This window comes from Oncorhynchus kisutch, linkage group LG5, assembly GCF_002021735.2.
Source record: "Oncorhynchus kisutch isolate 150728-3 linkage group LG5, Okis_V2, whole genome shotgun sequence".
Taxonomy (NCBI): Eukaryota; Metazoa; Chordata; class Actinopteri; order Salmoniformes; family Salmonidae; genus Oncorhynchus; species Oncorhynchus kisutch.
In genome coordinates, this window is record NC_034178.2 from 26,994,511 (window position 1) to 27,014,593 (window position 20,083).

A 20,083-nucleotide genomic window follows, 5' to 3' on the forward strand; every position below is an offset into this window, starting at 1 on the left:
CCAAGAACCCGATGGTCACTCTGACAGAGAGTGACCATCGGGAGAACCTACCAGAAGAACCTACCAGAAGGACAACCATCTCTGCAGCACTCCACCAATCAGGCCCTTATGGTCAAATCAAATCAAATCAAATTTATTTGTCACATACACATGGTTAGCAGATGTTAATGCGAGTGTAGCGAAATGCTTGTGCTTCTAGTTCCGACAATGCAGTAATAACGAACAAGTAATCTAACTAACAATTCCAAAAAAAACTACTGTCTTATACACAGTGTAAGGGGATAAAGAATATGTACATAAGGATATATGAATGAGTGATGGTACAGAGCAGCATAGGCAAGATACAGTAGATGATATCGAGTACAGTATATACATATGAGATGAGTATGTAAACCAAGTGGCATAGTTAAAGTGGCTAGTGATACATGTATTACATAAGGATGCAGTCGATGATATAGAGTACAGTATCTACGTATGCATATGAGATGAATAATGTAGGGTAAGTAACATTATATAAGGTAGCATTGTTTAAAGTGGCTAGTGATATATTTACATCATTTCCCATCAATTCCCATGATTAAAGTGGCTGGAGTAGAGTCAGTGTCATTGACAGTGTGTTGGCAGTAGCCACTCAATGTTAGTGGTGGCTGTTTAACAGTCTGATGGCCTTGAGATAGAAGCTGTTTTTCAGTCTCTCGGTCCCAGCTTTGATGCACCTGTACTGACCTCGCCTTCTGGATGACAGCGGGGTGAACAGGCAGTGGCTCGGGTGGTTGATGTCCTTGATGATCTTTATGGCCTTCCTGTAGCATCGGGTGGTGTAGGTGTCCTGGAGGGCAGGTAGTTTGCCCCCGGTGATGCGTTGTGCAGACCTCACTACCCTCTGGAGAGCCTTACGGTTGAGGGCGGTGCAGTTGCCATACCAGGCGGTGATACAGCCCGCCAGGATGCTCTCGATTGTGCATCTGTAGAAGTTTGTGAGTGCTTTTGGTGACAAGCCGAATTTCTTCAGCCTCCTGAGGTTGAAGAGGCGCTGCTGCGCCTTCCTCACGATGCTGTCTGTGTGAGTGGACCAATTCAGTTTGTCTGTGATGTGTATGCCGAGGAACTTAAAACTTGCTACCCTCTCCACTACTGTTCCATCGATGTGGATGGGGGGGTGTTCCCTCTGCTGTTTCCTGAAGTCCACAATCATCTCCTTAGTTTTGTTGACGTTGAGTGTGAGGTTATTTTCCTGACACCACACTCCGAGGGCCCTCACCTCCTCCCTGTAGGCCGTCTCGTCGTTGTTGGTAATCAAGCCTACCACTGTTGTGTCGTCCGCAAACTTGATGATTGAGTTGGAGGCGTGCGTGGCCACGCAGTCGTGGGTGAACAGGGAGTACAGGAGAGGGCTCAGAACGCACCCTTGTGGGGCCCCAGTGTTGAGGATCAGCGGGGAGGAGACGGGGGCGGCCCGTCAGGAAGTCCAGTACCCAGTTGCACAGGGCGGGGTCAGGACCCAGGGTCTCGAGCTTGATGACGAGCTTGGAGGGTACTATGGTGTTGAATGCCGAGCTGTAGTCGATGAACAGCATTCTCACATAGGTATTCCTCTTGTCCAGATGGGTTAGGGCAGTGTGCAGTGTGGTTGAGATTGCATCGTCTGTGGACCTATTTGGGCGGTAAGCAAATTGGAGTGGGTCAAGGGTGTCAGGTAGGGTGGAGGTGATATGGTCCTTGACTAGTCTCTCAAAGCACTTCATGATGACGGATGTGAGTGCTACGGGGCGGTAGTCGTTTATCTCAGTTACCTTAGCTTTCTTGGGAACAGGAACAATGGTGGCCCTCTTGAAGCATGTGGGAACAGCAGACTGGTATAGGGATTGGTTGAATATGTCCGTAAACACACCGGCCAGCTGGTCTGCGCATGCTCTGAGGGCGCGGCTGGGGATGCCGTCTGGGCCTGCAGCCTTGCGAGGGTTAACACGTTTAAATGTCTTACTCACTTCGGCTGCAGTGAAGGAGAGACCGCATGTTTTCGTTGCAGGACGTGTCAGTGGCACTGTATTGTCCTCAAAGCGGGCAAAAAAGTTATTTAGTCTGCCTGGGAGCAAGACATCCTGGTCCGTGACTGGGCTGGGTTTCTTCCTGTAGTCCGTGATTGACTGTAGACCCTGCCACATTCCTCTTGTGTCTGAGCCGTTGAATTGAGATTCTACTTTGTCTCTGTACTGGCGCTTAGCTTGTTTGATAGCCTTGCGGAGGGAATAGCTGCACTGTTTTTTATTCAGTCATGTTACCAGACACCTTGCCCTGATTAAAAGCAGTGGTTCGCGCCTTCAGTTCCACACGAATGCTGCCATCAATCCACGGTTTCTGGTTAGGGAATGTTTTAATCGTTGCTATGGGAACGACATCTTCAACGCACGTTCTAATGAACTCGCACACCGAATCAGCGTATTCGTCAATGTTGTTGTCTGACGCAATACGAAACATCTCCCAGTCCGCGTGATGGAAGCAGTCTTGGAGTGTGGAGTCAGCTTGGTCGGACGAGCGTTGGACAGACCTCAGCGTGGGAGCTTCTTGTTTTAGTTTCTGTCTGTAGGCAGGGATCAACAAAATGGAGTCGTGGTCAGCTTTTCCGAAAGGGGGGCGGGGCAGGGCCTTATATGCGTCGCGGAAGTTAGAGTAACAATGATCCAGGGTCTTTCCACCCCTGGTTGCGCAATCGATATGCTGATCAAATTTAGGGAGTCTTGTTTTCAGATTAGCCTTGTTAAAATCCCCAGCTACAATGAATGCAGCCTCCGGATAAATCGTTTCCAGTTTGCAGAGAGTTAAATAAAGTTTGTTCAGAGCCATCGATGTGTCTGCTTGGGGGGGGATATATACGGCTGTGATTATAATCGAAGAGAATTCTCTTGGTAGATAATGCGGTCTACATTTGATTGTGAGGAATTCTAAATCAGGTGAACAGAAGGATTTGAGTTCCTGTATGTTTCTTTCATCACACCATGTCACGTTGTCATCTTACCAGAAAGATGTTCGTTTCTGTCGGCGCGATGCGTGGAGAAACCCGCTGGCTGCACCGCTTCGGATTGCGTCTCTCCAGTTAGCCATGTTTCCGTGAAGCAGAGAACATTACAGTCTCTGATGTCCCTCTGGAATGCTACCCTTGCTCGGATTTCATCAACCTTGTTGTCAAGAGACTGGACATTGGCAAGAAGAATGCTAGGGAGTGGTGCACGATGTGCCCGTCTCCGGAGTCTGACCAGAAGACCGCTTCGTTTCCCTCTTTTTCTGAGTCGTTTTTTTGGGTCGCTGCATGGGAACCATCCCGTGGCACTGGTTGTAAGGCAGAACACAGGATCCGCATCGCAAAAAACATATTCTTGGTCGTACTGATGGTGAGTTGACGCTGATCTTATATTCAGTAGTTCTTCTCGGCTGTATGTGATGAAACCTAAGATGACCTGGGGTACTAGTGTAAGAAATAACACGTAAAAAAAACAAAAAACTGCATAGTTTCCTAGGAACGCGAAGCGAGGCGGCCATCTCTGTCGGCCCCGGAAGTATTAGTGGCCAGGCGGAGGTCACTCTCCAGTAAAAGGCACATGACAGCACACTTGGAGATTGCCAAAAGGCACCTAAAGACTCTCAGACCATGAGAAACAAGATTCTCTGATCTGATGAAACCAAGATTGAACTCTTTGGCCTGAATGCCATCGTCATGTCTGGAGGAAACCTGGCACCATCCCTATGGTCAGTGGTGGAAAAAGTACCCAATCCTTGAGTAAAAGTATAGATACCTTAATAGAAAGTTACTCAAGAAAAAGTGAAAGTCACCCAGTAAAATCCTACTTGAGTAAAAGTCTAAAATGATTTGGATGTAAGTATCAAAGTAAATGTAATTGCTAAAACATTCTTCAGTATCAAAAGTGAAAGTATAAATAATTTATTAAGCAAAGCAGAAGGCACCATTTAATTTTTTTAACAATTTTTATGGATAGTCAGGGGTACAATCCAAGACTCAGACATAATTTACATATGATGCATTTATATTTAGTGAATCTGCCAGATCAGAGGTGGTAGGGATGACCACGTGTTCTCTTGATAAGTGGGTGAATTGGACAATATTCCTGTCCTACTAAGCAACAAGTACTTTAGGGTGTCAGGGAAATGTATGGTGTAAAAAGTACATTATTTAGGAATGTAGTGAAGTAAAAGTTGTCAAAAATAAATAGTAGAGTACAGATACCCCCAAAAATGACTTAAGTAGTAATTTTAAGTATTTTTTGTTTACACCACTGCCTACGTTGAAGCAAGGTGGTGGCAGCATCATAATGTGGGGATGTTTTTCAGCGGCAGGGACTGGGAGACTAGTCAGGATCGAGGCAAAGATGAACGGAGCAAAGTACAGAGAGCTCCATGATGAAAACATGCTCCAGAGCGCTCAGGACCTCAAACTGGGGTGAAGGTTCACCTTTCAACAGGACAATGACCCTAAGCACGCAGCCAAGACAACGCAGGAGTGGCTTTGGGACAAGTCTCTGAATGTCCTTGAGTGGCCCAGCCAGAGCCCTGACTTGAACCCAATCGAAACTCTCTGGAGAGACCTGACAATAGCTGTGCAGCAATGCTCCCCATCCAACCTGACAGAGCTTGAGAGGATCTGCAGAGAAGAATGGGGAAAAACTCCACAAATACAGGTGTGCCAAGCTTGTAGCGTCATACCCAAGAAGACTCGATGCTGTAATCGCTGCCAAAAGTGCTTCAGCAAAGTACAGAGTGAATGGTCTGAATACTTATGTAAATGTGATATTTCAGTTTGTTTTTTAATAAATTTGCAAAAATTTTACAGTTTTTGCTTTGTCATTATGGGATATTTTGTGTTGATTGAGGAAGTAAAACAATTTAAGATATTTTAGAATAACGGTGTAATGAAATGTGGAAAAAGGAACGGGGTCTGAATACTTTCTGAATGCACTGTATGCATCTGTTGGTAACAGATACCTTAAAGGTAGAGGCGTGGATCAGAAAACCAGTCCGTATCTGTTTTGACCACCCGTTACCTCATGCAGTGCGACACATCTCCTTCTAATAGAGATGATCAGGCTGTTGATTGTGGCCTTTGGAATGTACAGATCCTTGTGCCGTGCATTATCATGCTGAAACATAAGGTGATGGAGGGAGATGATTGGCTCAACAATTGGCCTCAGGGCCTCGTCACAGTATCTCTATTAAATGCAAAATTGGGTTCATTGTCCATAGCTTATGCTTGTCCATACCATAACCCCACCGCCACCATGGGGCACTCTGTTCACAACGTTGACATCAGCCATATACGTGGTCTGCGCTTGTGAGGCTGGTTGGACAAATTCTCTGAAGTTACGTTGGAGGTGGTTTATGGTAGAGAAATTAACGTAAACTTTTCTGGCAATAGCTCGAGAGGACATTCCTGCAGTCAGCATGCCAATTGCAAGCTCCCTCAACTTCAGACATCTGTGGCGCTGTGTTACAAAACTGCACATTTTAGTGGCCTTTTATTGTCCCCAGCACAAGATGCACCTGTGTAATGATCATGCTGCCTAATTAGCTTCTTGTCAGGTGGATGGATTATCTTGGCAAAGGATAAATGCTCACTAACAGGGATGTAAACAAATGTGTGCTCACAATTTGAGAGAAATAAGCTATTTGTGGGTATGGAAAATTTCTGCATTATTTTATTTCAGCTCATGAAACACTTTACATGTTGCATTTTTATATTTTTGTTCAGTGCAGATGATTGTTGAGTTGTGAATGTCAGTGAAATGTAGAGAGGCCCAACCAAGCATATCGCAATATCGCCTATGATATTAAAGCTTTCCTTCTACGTATTCTAAGTAAGGCCATGGATTCATCGTTTTTTTGGGGCCAAAATAGTGAACTTGGAGGCAAAAAAGGGATGCAAACCTCATATTTTAAATGAGTATTAGATTTCAAAACCTTTGACTAACCGCTACGCCATGGAGTTTTGATTAACAATGTGGGAGAAACTTCTATATTAGGGATGGGCAACCTTGATGGGGATTAGGGTCACAAAAAATTTGAACTCATCATGACGGGCCGCAGTGGCACTCGGGTCTGCGTACCCCCATCCATACCCACAAATCCAGTCAGACAGCCCTAGCCTTTTGGGGGCCCTAAGTGAAATGTTTTAATTGTACCTTGTGTATTCTACTATTTTAACTCCCAACAGTAAGTTGAGACCCCGACTAAGTTCAATATTGGGAAATTGATCCAATTGAGCCGACTACATCCCTGTGCTATATAAACACCAGACGCTGCTATTTATTACTGACCAGCAGATGCCCTTAATATGCATTATGCTTAAAGCTCTAAGTAATGAACCGTTTTTCGAAAGACCCAGATTCTTCAGAAAGCCTTGTTTTCCCATCAGAAGTTGTTTCACAAGCAGTTCTCCAGAACATCATAATGAAATCATCATCAAGCTTTGATGATTTTAATCAGCTGTGTAGGACTATGCCAAAAAACTAAATGTGCACCCGTTGGGTTCCCCAGAACTGAGTTTGGGAAACACTGCTCCAGATCAATGAATAGAGGTTATTCTACTTGTCCAATGATACTCTTATTCTACACTGTCCTTCAGTAGGATTTGTGGAATTGAATCCCATCTGGGCTGAATCCCATCTGGGCTAGCTTGGGACTCTTTCTTCACACAAGTGACTGTGGGCGTGTAGAGTTAAAGAACCATGTCACACTATGGGTTTAACTATGAAACGCTAGTTCTCCTGAGGACATTTCCCCTCTTACCTACTCCTGTATCAAAGCAGCTTTCCTTCTGTAGTAATGTCATCATTACAATTTCACAGTCTCTTCAGAGAAACCATCCCTACGGTTTTATGCCGTCCAAGGCGCAGTCTCAGATATGCCAGCGTTGTGGGTGTAGGGAAGAATGGAGTGGGAAATGGGCTGATGGAAGAATAGAAAAGGAGGAGAATGTGTGATGATTCATCCAATATCTGCCTCCTCTGTGATATGTCATCCAACAGAAGGGATATTGTGTCAATAGCATGGTGAATTTGTATTAAAGACACTCCAACTTAACATGTTGGTCTGTTTTTGCCTTTTAGTGTCATCTTTGAATACAGGGAAATGTTATAATCAATAGAATTGTATGGGTGAGAGAGTCACCAACAAAAATATTTCATTCAAATAAGCCCTCCAGCTATTTTTGAGCATTTACTGTTGAAAAACAATATCCCAAGTGTAAATACACGAATGTACACTTTAGGGGGGAAAAAAAACAAACGTATTGAGGAAAATAGTGGGTTTTTTTGTTGACAAAACTGCAAACTTCAAGGAGTAGGCCATTCAAGGAGTTGGTCTGATGTGATGTAATCGGCCTCCCCTCATTATTGCGGGAACAATAGAGGAGCAATAGATGGAAAAAGAGCTAATCATTGAGGTGAAAGGAGACTGGAGTGCCACTTTAGGGCCCTACTGTAAGTTCCTAGAGAGATCTTGGACATGTAATCAAGACATGGGATAACATTTTGTGTATGATGTGTAGCAACCTAACAATGGTAGGCACATTAGTACAGTAGGCAGCGTTTCTTAGTGAGTATGTTGAAAAGAGGAGTTTGGGAGCTGACTTTCATGCCTTTCGACCTTGGGAGTCCATGGCAACCCTTTTAAATTCAATATGGAGAGGTGAGTAGGGAGGGAGAAGAGGGAGGAGGGAGAGAGAGAGCATGTGAGATTGAAAGAAAAAAAATTATCTCATCATTCCACACATGATTGCAGCAAAAGGAGTTGAGACAGAAAAAGAAAGCAGTGAAAATCTCAAACCAACACGAATCCCTTCTCTCATATCTAGCCCCTCTGTCACTGGGTGGTGTGTCTCATCGCTTCTACTTTGCTTTATCTTGCAGGAATTCACTCAGCAGCCCGGAGACCTGAGCGGCCTGAACACCCCCCCCCCCCCCCCTGTGACGGATCTCCATAGGCAGGGTGGTGAGTTACAGTGGGCCGAGGAGCACAGAGGGCAGAGGAGTGCCCACCACGTTGGTCAGACCATGGAGTGAGGAGGAAAGAAGGAGATGCATATGTAAGAAAGGGAGAGGAGATATCCTTTGAAGAGCCATCTAAATTAATGCTCCTATTATAATTGAGTGCTTCTAAGAGCAAAGCAACATGAGAGGACGCCTGTTCTGTGCCCACTGCTTCAAGAGGTATTATTAAGATTAACCCTCTGGATATAGAGTAGACTAGTGTTCTTTGTGATCCTGATTCCGCTGGTTTCTAGAGTGTCTTGATTTGTGTCTGGGCTGTGGTCATGGTGTCTCAGCCCCAGGGGTGTGCTCTGCATCGGACTGGCAGGATCTGTCACAGAGGCAGCCTGATCAGGCTCTTACTCCTTCTTTACTGCTCTCTCACGGCCGCCCAAGCCGCTAAACCAAAAGTCCCGAGCGGCACACACCTCAACTCCATCCGCATCGACGGGGATATCTCCCTGGGAGGCCTGTTTCCCGTGCACTCCAGGGGCAACGAAGGCAAGGCCTGCGGGGAGCTGAAGAAGGAGAAGGGGATCCATCGTCTGGAGGCCATGCTGTTCGCCCTGGACCGTATCAACAACGACCATTCCCTGCTTCCCAATATCACGCTGGGGGCGCGCATCCTAGACACGTGTTCCCGGGATACCCACGCCCTGGAGCAGTCACTCACCTTCGTCCAGGCTCTCATCGAGAAGGATGGGACGGACGTCAAGTGTCTCGGCGGGGGGGCACCCATCATCACCAAGCCTGAGAGGGTGGTGGGAGTCATCGGAGCCTCGTCCAGCTCTGTGTCAATCATGGTGGCCAACATACTGCGGCTCTTCAAGGTAAGGACCATACCTTGGTGGTGATTTACTACTTGTGTGTGGTTTGTTTGCAGTGTTAGTGAGTATCTGATGTATGTACACTGTGGTGTTTGTTCCATGTTAACTCTAGTTGGGAATGTTATCCTCATTCCTGGGAAAACATTATATTCTCTGTTCTAGCACAATTTGGTTCCCTGATATTTGGAAAGAAGAGCATGAATAAATAATGACAGAGACATGTAGCTCAGTTTGCAGATTATGGTGCTTGTAACGCCAGGGTTGTACGTTCGATTCCCACAGGGAACCAGTATGAAAATAAGTATGAAAATATATGCACTCTACTGTAAGTGACTCTGGATAAGAGTGTCTGCTAAATGACAAAAAAAATTTAGTTTGAAAAAAATCTCTGCCTCCACACCATAGTTCCCATAATCCTAAAGTAATGCTATTGGCCATCTCAATCTGAGGACTGCTAAATTGTCACAATTATTGCCTCTAACCCAAAGAGTTGGATAGATGGCACACATGCAAAGATAGGCGATGCACTCTGGTACATCTCTATGCTCTCAACATACTAAATAATAGGATGCAACATTAGTTGATTTCATTGTCTGCTCATAAGTTTCTCTTTTGACCTGGATTCCTTATTTTGATCAACCCTGTGATAGGAAAAGTCATTTTCATCCACATGCTGTCCTTGTTCATAGCACATACCAATCCCGTGGTTTCACTGATTTATAAACCCCGTCCACCCAGCCCTAGAAATAACTTCTTAATTGCTTTCTCTGATCTGTTTATGCTGCGTCTTCTGTTGCTCTGGTTTGATAGGTGGTGTTGGCTCATTGAGTCATTTCTTCCTTTTGATAAGAAATCTGTTGCCTTTACTCTCTTGGAAGGCATGCATTCAGGCTGTGTTTTAAGACCAATTGGATATTTTGCTTATCTATTATTAATCATCTCACTAACTAATTTCAGGAAACTAGGCATATGTTGCGGGGTCACTACTTCACAGGAGAGCCATCTGAATGCAGACTGTTTAAATGAAATCAAAATGCGTTTTTTCGGAAAATGCGTTTTCCTGGAACATGCAAACTTTCATGTGCCTTAATAACAAACTTGTATGCATCTGTAAATACGATTCAAATTGTTAAATTACGTGCCTAGTTGGTTTTGTCATAGAAAAAGGCCGCCAGTCATGATTAGCTGAGATAATGAGTGTGCTGGACATGCCTAGAGATTAGTTCGGATTGGTCTGCCATATAGCACACTTCTGTCTATTTTAGCTGGTTAGTATGTGTTGGTAATCCTGTCTAACGCATCTTTAAAAAAAACTATCTCCTAGTAGAACTGCTTAAGTATTGCTCTCCACTTTCTGGAGGACTGAGATTTGAAATCAGTGGAATTAGAGTATGATAGCTAATGAGATGGGGAAAACACCTGTCTCCAGATTACATCTTCAAACTAAGGGCAACCTTGACAGGGAGAAGCATCCATCCATGATGTATACGGTAAGATAGTCTACACCCTAAAAAGTAAAGGTTCCTGGAGTATCCATTAGGGGTTTTTCAAATTTAAACTGTGGGGGAACCCCTATAAGTCTATAAGTTCTTCGAATAACCTCTTTTAATGGATCCTTAAAGAACCTTTTGTGGTAAATTTTTGAACTAACCCACCTCCCCTATTATTGTTAATAATAACACAATATTTTAGTCCTCAGTGTTCATTATGATCTTAATGGCAAAGCAGAATTAAAAATATAAATATAAGGTAAACTCCCATCAGAGCCTCAAGTCCAATGGGTATATCCTGTCCCTTGTTGATGTTAATGTGTTGATGTTCTCCTTATCCATAGCCAGAATGATTTTGCAATGCATTTGATATGCCTCCTTGTCTGTATACCTGCAGACATAGACACAAAAAGTGAGCAGTTCAGTCATCTGCACCCAATACAGCTGGCCTTCAACATATTCTTAAAGCCTACATATTCTTACCTTATTGTTGATTGATATCCGTTGAATTGTGTCCATTTTCTGTTTTAGAAACATTTGCACAAATATGAAAAGAGATGGTATAATCATAGAATAATATCAATTTATATCATACAAGGGACAAACCTTAACTTAAATTGAGGAGATGCTCACATTCTTTATAAGTGTTTCAGTTGGGCAGCTTGGTTTCTGCATGAACCCTCACCAACTAAGGAGGTTCCTCGATGAACCCCACCTCCTATGGGCTTCTTGGAAAAACCTTTTGGGGGCCATTTTTAGTGCCAAGAAGCCTAAGGTTCTTATAGGAACCTCCTTAGTTGGTTATTAGAATAATCTTAGAACCTTTGCTAAACCCCTCATTTTTAGAGTGTAGCTTGTTACATTTTCAGATATTACACGTTTCTAATTGACAGAAAGTCGTTTTCATGTCAAGTTAAAATGTAAATGCTAGCTAACGTTATGTGTATGGTCTTATTTCATATCTCAGAGCCATTTGCTTTGCTAACATTGAACCTGGTTGGTTAGCTGCCTGCAGATTCATGCAAGGTAGTAACATCATGAGTTGGGACTATGGTTCATTGTTTACCTAGCTACCTATGAATGTGCGAGAGCGCATTAGGCAGCACATAAGGCTATACAGTACCAACCAGGAGGGGTGTATACTCCATTCTCCATCCTCCTCAGCCTGGCTGCAAGCATAAACCTGAGTGAGCCAAGCATGATGGGATGCACACACACACACACACACACACACACACACACACACACACACACACACACACACACACACACACACACACACACACACACACACTTCTTACACGTAATGTGCAGCAATGAACATCTCCAACAGCAGTCTCTGATCCCATTCGCACAGGGAAGCCTTTTGGAAGTCCTGCATCATTAACACTCTTCCACTGTTCATTACCGTATATAGGAGGTAGCTCTACATATTTAATTTGTCTCACTCTGATCTCTTCTCCCCTTACCCCCCTTTATAGAGGTAGCCCTACATATTTAATTTTTCTCACTCTGATCTCTTCTCCCTCTACCCCCTTTACTCTCCTACATGACCCCCATCAACCTAACCGCATAATCAAACAGTCGTGTGATGTAGGTACAGTGATGTAGGTACAGTGTTGAGGGACCTGAAGTTGGCCACATGTTGAGTCAACACTCTCCTCATTCATAGGGATGACTACAGTACAGTGCCTGCTAAGGTGTCCGCATGCTTACCAACCGAAACAATTCGGTAGAGTTCGTGCATATATTATGATGACGTTTTGTGACATTTCTGTTCGTTTTGGACTTCGGTGAGTTTTTTTGGGCTGTTTCAGGCACACAAGTATTTTCTGGAGGCAAGTTGAAGTTCAGAGCCAAAGTCTGTTGCTTAGTCTGTGATTGGTCAACAGTAGGGATTCTTCAATAAAGTTTTTGTTGTCATTCAATGAGAGATGACTCGTTTTCATGCACATTTTGTCATTGAGAAATACTGCACAAAACATATACAATTGTCCGATTTAAGATTTATTCTTCAAAAATTAATGACAGATATATTTGATTAATCCTGGCTATTTTGAGGAAGTGTATACTGGCTATGGCATCTCAAAATGGACAAACGGGACTATTGCTGCTTTTTTCAAGCGAAGGTCTTAAGGGAGAATGCAAGCACGCTAGCCCAGTTCGGCTAGGGGCCAGCTGAACTAAAGCATGCTGACACCTATAGGTCTCACTGCTGAACATCAGAGGTATTCACAGCAGTGGAGGCTCCTCTGAGGAGGAATGGGAGGACCATCCTTCTCAGTGAACTTCATAAAATGTATAACATTTAAAAGGTTATCATTTTTAGATAAAACTATACTAAATATATTCACATCGCCAAATAATTGATTAAACACACTGTGTTGCAATGAAGGTCTCCTCTGTAGGGTAGCACCATGTTGTAGCCAGAGGACAACTAGCTTCCATCCTCCTCTGGATACATTGACTTCAATACAAAACCTAGGAGGCTCATGGTTCTCACCCCCTTCCATAGACTTACACAGTAATTATGACAACTTCCGGAGGACATCCTCCAACCTATCAGAGCTCTTGCAGCATGAACTGACATGTTTTCCACCTAATCAAAGATTAGGATCAGAAAATGAATCTAGTACTGAAAGCATAAGCTACAGCGAGCTAGCAATGTGGTGAGTAGACTCAGAGAGAGAGAGACAATAGTTGAACAGTTTTGAACACATTTAATCAAAGATGAAGGAGAAGAGAGAATTCACAATTTCACTTTCACTTACTAGCAAATACAGCTAGCTGGTTAGTTTAGCCTACTCAAACAGAGGGATGCTATCTGGCTATGACTACCCAACACAACACTGGAACTCTTCCAAGTCAAGGTAAGCTTTTGGTTTGACATTGACACATGGGCCCGCCAGTGTAACTGCTTATTGAAATGCTTACTGACTGTACACTGTAAAGTTACCGCATGCTTATAGTGTGTTTCCTAACGCGTTAGTCAACATAGCTAAAAGAACTATGATGTTACTGTAAGGCGTGCGTACTGGCGATGGAGAAGTCAGGCGCAGGAGAGCAAAGACAGTTACAACGGCTCAGTTAATGATAAAAATCACATTGAACAAAAACAATATATACAATGGGACAAAAACAAACAGACATAACGTGCACAAGCACTTACAATAAACAATACCAGATAAGGACATGTGGGGAACCGAGGGTTAAGTAAACACCATGTAATTGATGGAATTGAAACCAGGTGTGTAGGAAGAATAGACAAAACAAATGGAAAATGAAAGGTGGATCGGCGATGGCTAGAAGACCGGTGACGTCGACCACCGAACGTCGCCCGAACAAGGAGAGCGACCGACTTCGGAGGAAGTCGTAACAGTTACTTTTAGCTAATGGTGACAACGATTTAGGCTCTGTCTAGCAGTTATGATATGGTTTGTCTTGGAGAGGTTTTTCGCCTGGTCACATACAGCTGATGTATTGTGCATTGAAGTCCACAAGCGACGTGAAAAGGTGAGGGGGACGAGAGCAAATAGATGCGAGAAGGAATACAACGTGGCTGCTATGAAAGTGAACTGTGTTTACGAGTGATCGGGGGTGTATTCAGTCCACTATTTCTATTGTAAAAAAACAGAAGCAAATGCAACGAAACGGGAATAAACATACCTGGATTTGTCCAATAGAAACTAGAGGTCGACCGATTAATCGGAATGGCATAACAATCGGAAAACTGTATTTTTTGGGCGCCGATTATTATTTTATTTTTTACACACCTTTATTTAATCTTTATTTAACTTGGCAAGTCAGTTAAGAACACATTCTTATTTTCAATAAGGGCCTAGAAACGGTGGGTTAACTGCCTTGTTCAGCGGCAGAACGACAGATTTTTACCTCGTCAGTTCGGGGATTCAATCTTGCAACCTTTCGGTTACTAGTCCAACGCTCTAACCTCCAGGCTACCTGCCGCCCCACATAACAGCAGCATGGGGCGAGCTGCAGCTCAAGAACATCTCTATGTAGCTTGTTCCTCATGACTACGGAGCTACTGTGACAGGCAGCTGAGCAAAGGAGAATTCATGTTGAGAGACCAGTCATGCTGTGTGATTTCATAATTTATTCGCTAAGCAGATGCCCTCACCCAGGCGACACGTGTCACCTACACATTTCACAACCAGGCGGTTGCCGCGGTGGCATGTTTATCAGAGTACACAGCAGTAAAGGTATCATGGGAGATTAGGTATAGTACCAACCGAACATGCCTTGGTCAACAAAGCCGAGATAGAGAATCGTCATCACATTTGGTTGTGTGAGAAGTTACGATCTCTGGCATGATGTTATACACAAGTCGTAAACTTTCTCAACATGCTTTATGTAATATTGATACCCCCGCTGTGGCGTGCCATCACCGTGCATAGTGTTCATTGCTTGTTCTTCTTTCTCCGAGTTTTTTCCAAACAGATAGTAAAAGGGATCTTTTCTGGCATGCTCTCAGGAGTAATTTTATGCATGAGGCCATAATAAATCCTACTATTTACATTCTGGCATTAGTATGAATAATGCAACACTGTTAGGGATAATAAAAAGTTCAAAGAAAATTAGCATTTAGGAATAAACTACAGGATTGTTCAACTCCTGCTGCTATGTACATTTTTTGGGATTAATTTAAATGAACTCAAGCGCCTGAGTTGCTGACTGAGTTGCAGCTAAGCTTCTTAACCTTTTTACAAGATTTGTTGACCCATTGTGTTTTGGTTGGAGAGGCGTGTTGTGACAGGAGTACAGATATATTGGGGTTAAAGGAAAGGTGTTTGTGATGGTCCGCTTCAGTCTGCTTCCTGCCAGTAAATGTCTCCCATTTACAATAGAGAGACGGAGGAAAAAAGGGAACAGGGACACAAGTATGCTGTCCCATAGGTGTTTGACAGCCCTAAAGAGGACGGCTCGGCTGCTCACCTCTCAAGCCTCTGTTCCAATCTAGCATACGCCATAGGTCTAGACCAGGGGTATCAAACCAATTCTTGCCCCGGGGGGCTGCATTCAGTCTTCAACGATGTCCGCAGGGCTGCATTCAGTCTTCAACGAGGTCTGCAGGGCTGCATTCAGTCTTCAACGAGGTCCGCAGGGCTGCATTCAGTCTTCAACGATGTCCGGAGGGCTGCATTCAGTCGTCAACGAGGTCCGGAGGGCTGCAGTGAAAATATGTAATATTTCCTCGGGAAAGTATCTTTGATGGCAGGACTTGAAAGACAACAGGTCGGTTGGTTAAATTCTGTTTCTTCTATTGTAAATAAACTGCCAAAACTTCAAACACCCAATTCCTTATCTTTAGCTGTTACGACAGAGATGTGATATTGCTACACTCATTTACTATCCTCCTGGCATGTCTTGATCCACAAAAAATGCATTTCCACCGTTATCTATGAAATTACAATTCAAGTAGGAAGTAAGTAAACATTGAAGAAAACATTGTGCAAAACACGATGGAAAAGTTCCTTTGTGACCAGGAGCAATGAGATTTATTATAACACTTTTTTTAAACAGAACGAAATTTCTTAATTGACTTGCACTTCCCAAAAAGTATTTAGGTATTTCTTTCATTAGTCCATTGTTGACATAATCCCAAAATGTTTTGCTAGTCAGCAATCAAGTTTTCAAGATATGGAACTTTTCAAAATACATAAATCATCCCTGTATGATGTCTAATATGATGCTGTGTTTTGCATCATAACGAAAACCTAATTGCTGATAAGCAAAACATTGAGACAATGTCAAGAATGGACTATTGAAACAAATTCCAAAATATTGTTTTTTGGGTGGAGTTTTCCGTCAAAGTGGCAATCCGCAGTTGAAACCATAACAAAGCGTACTCTCCGCCACTGTTTAGATGATAAAAAGTGAGTAATGGGGCTGGAGAAATGTAACCAATCTCAAATTCATAGACAGAGCTATGGATGCAAGGACTGACCATCATATGATATTACAACTATAGTTTTAACATGATTTTAGGCTATACAGTGTTTGATTACATTTACTTTGTTTGCAAATATCGGAGTAAAACAAGCTTATATTTTGGGGTTCTGATGGGGTACGACAGTTGAACTAAGATCACGAAGCATTAATACAAGTTATATTCTTCAAGAATCAATTGGTATATCTTAATTTATAAGTCCCAAAAATGGATGTAGCAACTGCTGATTGCCCCCTTTAACAGCAGCGCTCCAGGCGTCATGTCTTGCTGTTTGCTTTTCTTTTTCCACACTTGGCTCTGAGCCAGTGGGACAGTGTTCAACTGGAATGAAACAGTTATTGCAGTAGTCTCTCCCTGCAAGTCCATTAGGGATGTTTTGTTAAATCGCCAAGTTATCCTTCTACTTAAAAAAAAAAAAGGACCGCAGTGTAAGCATGGCAGGCTGGTTGAGTTCATTTACTTTTTGAATCTCTACGGCAGAGTGAACAAGACTCACGAAACAAACCCTAATAATGATGATAGGGATTAGTGATGGACCTTAATAAAAACGTGTGTAATTTGCCTAGTTCAAAAGGTAACTCCAGCATAAGTATTCTTTAGTTCACTATCCTTTACCTGTGTTTTCTCTTAATTTGATTGAATTGGCACCTTGGTCTCAGTCACAGCTAGCACCGTTATTCAGGTACTCTAGCAGAGCCATGCTGTGGCCTTGTCTCCCATTATATTAACACACACATATCCTTGTCTCCCATATAATTAACACACACATATCACATGACCACAGTAGCTGATTGCCCAAACAGCTGTAAGACTGGATTCTGATATATTCCAATCCAAATTTATTTTACTCTGAACTGAAATGACCTTGGACCAAATTCAATAAAAGGTTCTGTAACACACCGTAGGCTTAGTTTATGCAGTTTTTCATGAATACGTACCTGCATGATCAAATAAACCAGTGTTGATTAGCTGAATCAGGGTTCTTAGTGCTGGGCTGGAATTGAACATGTGTACCTGACTCCAATGGGTTCCCAGGTCCAAGATCGGGGGGGGGGGGGGGGGGGGGGGGGGGGGGGGGGCGTTCTAAGTAGTCTGTTTGTAACCCTGTCAACACACTGCAGGGTGAAACACTGACATCTGAAGTGGTCTCAGGAAATGTCAGCATCCACACCTTCCCTTCCTGCTCCTTGCGTTTATGCTCCTTTCTATTCCCCTGTAAACCTGCGAGTGACACCATGGGATGAGGACCCATGTCTGAATTTATTTAACACTTCATTTATGAGATGACAGCTGAATCAAGATGAACAGCGCTGCTCAATATGAGCCTGTCACGGCTCCTACCCAATGCATTCATTCCAGGGTGATAGACCAAACAGGCCTGTGTAGCTCTTTACACCTAAATACATTCCCTTCATGGCAAGTTTGTTTTTTTCTCACTCGTTAACATATTTTTGGTTAGACGGAGCAATGAAATTGATGTTTGCGAAACATTTCTTTACCGTCCAAACGGTTTGGCCTAGTAACTAATATGACCCCTCTATGAAAAGATATGACTCTTACAAACACGGTGTTATTTTCCTATGACCCGCAGATGCCCCAAGAGCCTCGTCTGAAGGTAACCTGGTATCGGTTAAAAAATATAGTAATATTTGATCAAATTAGTTTTGTAAAAAAAAATATATAATAATTATATACCGACAGAGGTCCTCAAAGTCAAATTGCTAAATGATCCATTGTATGACAATCTTAAAACAATTCCATATGTTAGCTTAGTAGAACCCACTCAGGGATTTCACCATGAGGCCAATGGGGACTTTCTAACAGTTAGAGTTTAATGGTTGGATAGGAGAGAACTGAGGATGGATCAACATTGTAGTTAGTCCACAGTACTAACCTAATTGACAAAGTGAAAAGTCTGTACAGAATAAAAAATATTCCAAAACATGCATCCTATTTGCAACGAGGCACTAAAGTAATACTACAAACAAATGTGGCAAAGCAATTCACTTTTTGTCCTGAATACAAAGTGTTATTTTTGGGGCCAATCCAATACAACACATTACTGAGAACCACTCTCCATATTTTCAAGCATAGCTATGCTTGCAATCCGTAAGGACAGGGGAGTTCTTCTGGATAAAAAACAGAATGGAGTTAAGCACAGGCAAAATCCTAGAGGAAAACCTGGTTCAGCATTCCACATTTCAGCTGGACAATAACCTAAAAACAAGGAAAATCTACACTTGGACCAAATTCAATAAAACCAAGAAAACAGTGAATGTTTGTGAGTGACAGTCATAGTTTTGGCTTCAGTAGGCTTGAAACTGGTTATCTAGCAATGATCGACAACCAATTGTACAGAACTTGAAGAATTTTGAAAAGAATAATATGCAAGTATTGCACAATACAAAACTCTTAGAAACTTACCCAGAAAGACACACAGCTCTAATGTATTGACTCAGGGGGTTCAATATGTCAGATTTATGTATTTTATTTTACAAATGTTAGAACTTTTGTTCCACTTTGACATTAGAGAATTTAGCTCAGATCATTGACACAAAAATTACAGTAGAATTGAATCACACTTTATAGGTAAATGTTAATTGCCTAGGCAACAGGATAGATCAGACAGTAGCAGCAGCATGTGTGCGTGTGTGTGTATGCATGTGTGCGCAAGCTAGCTTATGTGTGGGCGTATGTAATGTTTGTGTGTGTTGGGGTGTGTGGGTAGGGTCAGCGCAAAAAAATGATCAATGCAGGTAGTCCCGGTAGCCATTTCATTAGCTACACTATATAGATACACAAAAGTATTTGGAGACCCCTTCAAATTAGTGGATTCGGCTATTTTAGCCATTCCCATTGCTGGCAGGTGTATAAAATTGAGCACATAGCCTTACAATCTCCATAGACAAACATTGGCAGTAGAATGGCCTTACCGAAGAGCTCAGTGACTAGGATGCCACCTTTCCAACAAGTCAGTTTGTCAAATGTATTCTTTGCTAGGGCTTCCCTGGGAGGCTGTGTGTGCTGTTTTTAAATGTATGTAGTATGAATGTAGTAAAGCTTGGCGGCAAGCTTTACACCACTCCAGCTGACGCTTGGCATTGAGCATGGTGATCTTAGGCTTGTGTGGGGCTGCTCGGCCATTGATATCCATTTTATGAAGCTCATGTCGAGCAGTTCTTGTGCTGACGTTGCTTCCAGAAGCAGTTTGGAACTCTGTTGTGAGTGTTCCAACCGAGGACAGACGATTTTTACTCGCTTACAGTACTCGGCGGGCCTGTTCTGTGATCTTGTGTGGCCTACCACTTCGTGGCTGAGCCGTTTGTAGTTCCTAGATGTTTCCACTTCTCAATAATAGCACTTCCAGTTGACCGGGACTTGTTGGAAAGGTGGCATCCTATCACGGTGCCACATTGAAATTCACTTCGCTCATTCTACTGCCAATGTTTGTTTATGGAGATTACATGGCTGTGGGCTCGATTTTATACACCGGTTAGCAACGGGTGTGGCTGAAATAGCCGAATCCACTCATTTGAGGGGGTGTCCACATACCTATGTACATAGTGTACTTTATGATCACAGTCACTGTAAAATTACCAAACTATTTTTGTTTTTTAAAGAGTTTGCATTGTTTCTATGAAATAGCCTGCCAGACGTAGCTAAAACAAATGTTGTTGAATTTGCATGAATTATTGTAAAACTCATTCTGTAATGGAAGTGATGGAAGAAAATACTTTGTCATTATTTTAATTTCTTGTCATT

General features: G+C 42.8%; 1 protein-coding gene across 4 annotated transcripts in view; it reads left to right on the top strand.

Annotated features, from left to right (window-relative positions):
* Nucleotides 1–20,083, top strand: part of LOC109890826 (metabotropic glutamate receptor 4) — a 373,677-nt gene that overhangs the window by 114,195 nt on the left and 239,399 nt on the right. For all 4 annotated transcript variants that reach the window (XM_031824745.1, XM_031824748.1, XM_031824746.1 and 1 more), the window contains one exon: nucleotides 7,917–8,866. In XM_031824745.1, coding sequence (XP_031680605.1) covers nucleotides 8,321–8,866 — 546 coding nt within the window. In that variant the 5' untranslated portion in view covers nucleotides 7,917–8,320. The remainder of the gene's footprint in view (nucleotides 1–7,916; nucleotides 8,867–20,083) is intronic.